Here is a 6,936-nt window from a genome sequence, read left to right as displayed (position 1 = left end):
TGGGTGGAGTGAGGTGGTAAATCCCTAACTCTTACAAGATGCTATGGCCTTACCTTATGCAGCATGATGTGTCACAGTGATGTTATGTCAGGAATGGAATGAATGTGTCATTTATTGAAACTAAAACACACCACATCACTTCCACGTTCCACTGCAAATACAAGTTTCACTCATAAGTGTTTACATAGGCTAAATTTGCACAAATTGAGAAAAGAAATGGCACCAAAATCAATGTGTTTTCCTTTTTTATTTATTATCATGCTTTGTAACATAGACTGCGGTGAAACTTTTGATAGTAAGATTTCCTTTGGAGAAAAGAAAACCAAAAGAAAAGGGTGAAGTCTCAGAGCAGATAGTGCAAATCACAAATGCAGCAGATAGTGCAAATCACAAATGCAGCTTTAAATAGATCAGAACATCCAAGAGCGGTGTATGGGTCAAAATTTACTGTAAATAATCAACTTTGATTTGAATGTGACTAGAGTGGTGTTTTATTCCCTAATCCTACTGTTTATGATGCAGCTTTTTAAAATTCAAGCATGTGTTGGTCAGGTGCATGTTTACTGCCCTCTGCAGGAAGAAGACGGGACTGCAGTGGTCTGGAAACTTAATGGGCCCTACTGCGTGTGCGCCAGCGCCCCGGCACCCAGGCCGTATCCAAATCCCTTGGGACCAAAGTTTTTGCCATAACACCCTGGAAGACAGAGAGGTAAAAGATGAGTCCTTCGGTATCAACATCAGGTGTTGCACAGCCAGCCAACTATCCCCATTTTTTAAGTAGCCACATTAGGCCATCATGACATTTTCCTGAAGTTAATGAATATTGGTCTCACAAATGTGTTTATTTATTGGTTCTGTTATTTATTTATTCATTCATTTTATTTCTCAAATAAAATAGTTAAATCATAGTGGGTTAGCACTTCATCTTATTGAACTTGCACAACAATAAGTGCGAAAAACGTAGAATCTGTCGCTCAGTGCCGCCAATTAAATTTACTACCTGAACGATCGTGCTACAGGTTTCTAAAACGTCTTTGCTACAAATCATACGGTAAGTTAGGTAACTTTATCTTATTTCACTTAGCAGAGGAGGAAGTCAAAACTTTGTTTTGCTTTTTTACTTCTCCCCCGCAAAACACCCACAGAAGGTAAACGCACACATTATTGTATTTTAGGCTACAAGAGGGAGGGGGGTATTAGCCTAAATGTTGCTAATGTTAGCTAGGCTGTTTGTTTATCTGAAGGTTCTGCTGACGAAACAGATTCATCTTTTTAATGAGACAGACCGATTTCACGATTGTTTATAAAGTACAATTTGTTTTAGTTGACTTTATGTTTTCTGTCTTTGCTTGTTTAACAGCTCCGTGGTCAATTGATGTGTTTTGTGATCATTTTGCATCAGTTTGTCTTTGTGCCTATTTTCAGTTGTTTTTGTGTCTTTTCTGTAAGTGTTTGTGTTTCCTTTATTTATTTAAAGCAATATAAACTGATTCTGACTCAGACCCTCTGTGGACCCATTCAGTCTGTTAGAAACCCTTTTGGGTTGTATGAAATGATGAATAGCCTACTAGCCTACATTGAGTACTTCAACAGAAACCACCATAATGCTGGGTAGCCTATACTGTAGCTAAAAAACAAAAAATAATTTATATTTGTTTGTGGCACTTAGACAAAATTGTCTGTTCTCAATTCAATAAGAACAAAAACTGCAAGCAGCGGGTGTAACAAGCTTTTGAGCTCTATTTTGATGATTTTAATGTCGTTGTGTGCTTGAGGATATTTTTCTCAGTTTGTGGGCCCTCTGCCCTCTGATTGTCTTTATGACAGCTCACTTTGCCAAAATCCCCGTTAAGCTTGGAGATTGTAGCCCTCTTAATAATCACACTACTTATTATTAGTTAGCTGTATTTAGATAGTTGCTTCCTTATCATTCATCATCTCTGTCCTGTTTTTTCAGATTAATGCACCATGAAAGGATCAACATGGGTCAACCACCCCTGGCCTCACTGCTCTAAACCAGCATGGAAAACAGTTGGTATGTACAGTAAAGGTTGCATTTGCGTTAAATTATTTTTCCATTTACACACTAAAGTAAATAAATAATATAATAATAATAATAAATAAATAATATATATATAATATATATTTTTTAAGTCATTGTTTTATGGGAGGTGAAGACAGTGAAGTTTTACCTTTGCAGTAGATTTCACCATCCTTATCAGCTAGTGTAGTTGACTCGAGGCTCTTCCCACATGTGGCACAGGTGAAACATCCAATCTTATGCCACGACTGTGAAGAAATAGAAGATTCATATTGATACGGGCTTGTTTTTGCATGCTTGTGTGTGCATGGGTGTGTTTGTGCTTACACTCCCAGCTCCAATCACTTTTTCTGCAGCATAGACGGCCTTGCCACAGCGAGGGCACTTGTCTGAGCCTCCAAACTTCTGAGCCAGCTTGGATGGGTTTGAGTTGGTGGTGGGACGATGAGGAGCGGGTCTAATTGAAAAAAGAGAGAGAGAGCGCAAACACATAGGATAAAGGGCCATAAAAAGACACAAAGGTGTGTGTATGTTGGTGTGTGTATGTGTGTTACTCACTCGTCATGTGTTATACCCAGAGACTCTCCCTTGTCCGTGCTCAGGGTGCCTGCACCTTGACCGTAACCGTAGCCTTTTGGCCCATACTTCTTGCCGTAGCATGCCTTGCAGTAGATTTCATCCATATGAACAGCAACAGTTGTGCTGTCCAAGTTCTTCCCGCACACCACTACACAGTCAGACACATGCACACGCACACACATAAATACATGTTGATGTTTTGCATATTTGTGGACATGTTTTTGAGCACATTCATGTTTTTAGATAAACTTTCTATTTCCTTTTATGGAGCAACTCTAGAAAACATGTTCTCATCCAAATTCCATCACAGGAATGTCTGATTACGACGTGGGAACACAAATAACTCTAGTCAGACCTCTTTGAACCTACATATTTGTTTAAGTTGAGGCAAGGAGAAGCTTCGTTTTTTTAATTTTACAATAAAATCTTTTAATGGTATTAATTCCTGATATTCAGGAGGAAAAAATACACCTACTGCAATTCTAAGCGTAACTTATACTTTTCCAAGTGTATTTCTTTATTCACCTGCATAACAGCACAGACATACAAGGTAAAACTGGAAATTGCAGCTCTACTATAATCATATTTTTCAGATCTGTTTTCTTTTTCTTTTTATGAATCCAACTAATTAACAGCAAATTAGCCTCTGAGAATCAAAACGTATAAGTATTATAGCATGTGAAATTCAACAAAACTTTTTTTTAAATTTAAGCAGCCATATGACATGACTGCATTTTCTCCTGCAATTGCTCTCCTTACCTGTGCATACATTTTTCCTAAAGAATATACAAGCAACAGTCCACATAAGGGCTATATTACTTGCGGCCATAATGACAAGTGGCAGAAGTTAAGTGGTTTCCAGAGTGACAATCACAGGAAGCAGCATAGAGTTTACTCACTGCACAGGAAGCAGGACCTGTGGAAGCTCCGCCCGTCACACAGCACCTCCTCTGCAAAGTAAACCGTCTTCTGACAGCGGCCACACTTGTTTCCTCCTCCTAGTGGCATCCTTTAGTAGTGTATGCAACACCAACACAGAAACACACACACAAATATACACAGATGCTGTTAGTCTGATGATGTGAAGACTAAAGTTTTTTTTTTTTCTATGTATTTTGTTGTCCATTAGATGTCTATAAGCATAAGGGATGTGGCTAAAACTATACTAATGATCTTTATATATTCTTCCACGGTATAAAATCCAAATGTTATTTTACTGAACTGGTTTAAACGCCTCTCATTTACATGTAAAACTAGGCTCAAAACAGAAAGACAAAATGGATCAAACTACTAAATTCTTTTCATGGCCATTAAGCAAACACATTTACAAGAGTGTTTGTTGTGAGAAATCCATTTAAACATCCATATTTAGTTGCCTGTAATTTTGGCTTTGTCAGGCCAGGCCCACAGACTGTAATTTCATGGCTGCCAGTTCTCTGTGGCTTGTGTGAAGGAGCAGAAAACCAGAGGCAAGTGGAAAAAAAGATGAATTCCTTTTTGAGGGTTGATGAAAGTTGCTCTCTCTTGAAAACTTAAAGGCAACCAGTGTGGAAATAATGTTGAAATTGGACTTTCTGCGCAGCCCTTAAATTGTTGTGATGTGGAAGGCCCTGGCATTCTGCCTGTTACTACCCAGTGTGTTTCCCAGCATGACCCTCCCAGTCCATTCTCATGTGTCCACATTCCTGACCGTGTAAACCCTCCCACCTCCCTGCCCTGTCTCACACACCGTCTACTCCCTGCCTGACCGTCTGTCCCGTTGTGCTTCACTTCAGAATTCACTCTCAATCTGGATTACATGTTTGTTTTATCAGGCAGGAAGAAGCTGCACCTCTACCTGGGTCAGCTTCTTTTTTTCAGCGGTCAGAGGGAGGAGCCGAGCTGTCAGTGCAGAGTATGAAGTTAGGCCATTTCCTATCACCCTTGGACACGCTTCCTGTTTTTTAAATGTTTTTTGTATTAGCAAGTCATAATATACAGGTCATGATATCATCCCATGACTCACCCGGAGGAAATCCGGCTTTACCAAACTGTCTCTTTCTTCAAAAATAAATACAACACCCCAAAATTAAACATAACCTCTGTGCCGCTGACACCAGAATGGTACTTAATGTGAATATGAGCTCATGGTATGATATTAAATCATTGCTCAGAGTGAAGCACTGGGTGGAGCACTTTGTGTCAGACTGCTGCTGTACTGCGCCTTTAAGTCACTGGCAGCACCTAATTTTCTTCTTGGGGTTATTCAAGGCCAAACAGTAAAATCTCAAGAGATATGGTATGGTAAAAAAATGACTGTAAAGAAGAAGTTATGCATGAGTATATGAGTATTTTTTTGGCGTTTACATATAGATTTATTAGGGTTGTCGTGTAATAAATTATGTTACACAAAGTCTATCACATATGATATTAAAGTGCTGCAACCAAGGGAAGCAATAATTTTGTTTTCTTTGTTCTTTTTCTTGTTTCATGGCTTTGGGTTCACACCCAGTTGTGTGACGAAACTTGAAATTGAAACAACGAGGACAATTCAAACTACAGTAACAACTAGACATAGCCACAGGTCTGAAATGAGTGAGGTTGGGCCACGAAGCAGCACGACTTAGAGGATGTGAAACGTAGAGTCAAGTGAATTCATTTGAGCAGCCACAAGATTATTTTATGTAAAGTGCTCCTAGTTTATGTATTCAATAGTCCTGGAAACACAACCCAGTGCCAATGAAAGCAGAAATGCCTGGAATGTTTTTGTACCCAAAGGTTTTTTTCCTTCCATTTTAAAGCTTTCCAGTGGCGTAGCTAGGAAAGCATGAATTGAAGTGGTGAGTCAGAAGTGTCAAATAACGTTTTAACTCAATTATGTCATTTTTCAGCAATTTTGGAGCGAATTCAGTCAATGGGCAGAAGGAGAAGATGCAAGCTTGGACAGGAGCTGAGTGTCATGAAGTGGGAATGACCCAAACTCCGAGCTCCAGGATGAAGTGCATCCATCGAGCAAAGGGTGAGAAAAAAAAAGAACAATATGACGAAACACGTTATCTCAGAAATTAAAAGGGTAAGTCGGTCAATATGTGTTTAGATCTGTGCAGATCTCTGTCTTGTCTGTCACTGTCATCACTTGTCATGTCACAAGAATTGACATGACTGCAGGACTGATAGGAGTCACATCACAACAGACTGAGAGGTTATTAGAGTACTTCTGGCACTATTTTGAGATAGGTGCGGCTTATGATTGCTTGTCTATTAATCCAGGTATTTGTTCAGTTATTTGCACAGTTTTCTTGGGGATAAAGTGTGGCACATGATAACAGAGGCTCTGCAAGTTTAGGCATGCAGGGATGCAGGGATGCAGGGAGTTGTACAGGAATGCTAAAATACAAGAGAGTGAGGGAGCTTTAACGTCGTAGTAAATATCAGGAAGTCCGTTGGTCATGAAGTTGATGCGACCATGTGACATTTGTGTCATTTATGATTAGATTGATATCCATTTTGCCAAGTGTTCTTCTGTCAGTGATCTTCACTGTATTGCTTTAAAGCTGAGTGCATGAATATTATCTGTGTCCTGTTTTAGGTTTTAGTCTAGTTCAGTGTGTTACTGTTTAACTGCATGCACGTCATAGCTCTCCAAACAAAGAGGTCTCCATCAAAGCCTCATGGAAAATAAATTTATATTGTGGCAGAGAATGTTTCTTTTATCATGCATCAGCAGAAAGATTAGGAAAGATTAGGATACTGTAAAAAGCAAGCACAAAGCAATGAGCTCAAGCAATCGGTACTTACCTGTAGTTTGTGGGGGCTGTCAGTCGGTGATGATGGACAGGTTGAAGTTTTACTCCTTGATCTGAATGGCGTTGACACAGCACCAGAGTGTGTTCAGGAAACCAGATGACTAGAGCGAGGTGGAGGACTTGGACTTTTAGGCTGCTAGAGAAAGGTATCCAATTGTGTGACTCTGTCTTGATTAGTCAAGTGGTACGCACAGGCTCAGACACACTGCGTCTATGTGCCTCTCCACTCTTCCGCTGCTCCAGATGTGTTGAAGGGGAGGTGCCTCTGTTGTTTCTGCTCCAATCTGCAACTTGCTGCGTTGAGGAACAGGGGAGTTTCTGAGTGACTGGCAAAGAAAAGGAGAGAGAGAGAGAGAAAGAGAGAGAAAGGGGAGGGAAGTAGGATTGCAAAATTGTGTATTTTACATTAGGAATAGTTGATGCCTGCAAATAATAAGTGTTAGAATAGGAAGATAGACCTAATGCTGAAAAGTATGAATTTGCGCTTTTGCACTATAACGCCTTCTCCTTGATTTTAGGCTTTACTTAACA

The 6,936-nt window shown here is 39.7% G+C and overlaps 1 protein-coding gene across 1 annotated transcript; it reads right to left on the bottom strand.

Moving 5' to 3' along the window:
- Positions 1-351: 351 nt before the first annotated feature.
- On the bottom strand, positions 352-6,676 carry LOC310988071 (cysteine and glycine-rich protein 1-like). Its single transcript, XM_083974583.1, has 6 exons — positions 6,398-6,676; positions 3,520-3,629; positions 2,600-2,768; positions 2,369-2,498; positions 2,193-2,289; positions 352-694 (listed from the first exon to the last, which is right to left on the bottom strand). The coding sequence occupies exons 2-6, from the start codon at positions 3,626-3,628 to the stop codon at positions 618-620; spliced, it is 582 nt and encodes a 193-aa protein (XP_083830709.1). The 5' UTR covers position 3,629; positions 6,398-6,676; the 3' UTR covers positions 352-617.
- Positions 6,677-6,936: the final 260 nt, after the last annotated feature.

The sequence above is a fragment of the Trachurus trachurus genome (genome assembly GCF_905171665.1).
Source record: "Trachurus trachurus genome assembly, chromosome: 7".
Classification (NCBI taxonomy): Eukaryota; Metazoa; Chordata; class Actinopteri; order Carangiformes; family Carangidae; genus Trachurus; species Trachurus trachurus.
Note: the sequence above shows the minus strand (reverse complement) of the source record. Positions and strands in the feature narration are given on the sequence as shown.

Bases quoted from the DNA above. Each gene is read 5' to 3' on its own strand.
- LOC310988071 (XM_083974583.1), bottom strand. From the start codon at position 3,628: ATGCCACTAGGAGGAGGAAACAAGTGTGGCCGCTGTCAGAAGACGGTT. The intron at 2,769-3,519 runs GTGAGTAAACTC...CTGACTGTGTAG, and splicing joins CAGGTCCTGCTTCCTGTGCA to TGGTGTGCGGGAAGAACTTG. The intron at 2,499-2,599 runs GTGAGTAACACA...TTTTTCAATTAG, and splicing joins CTGGGTATAACACATGACGA to ACCCGCTCCTCATCGTCCCA.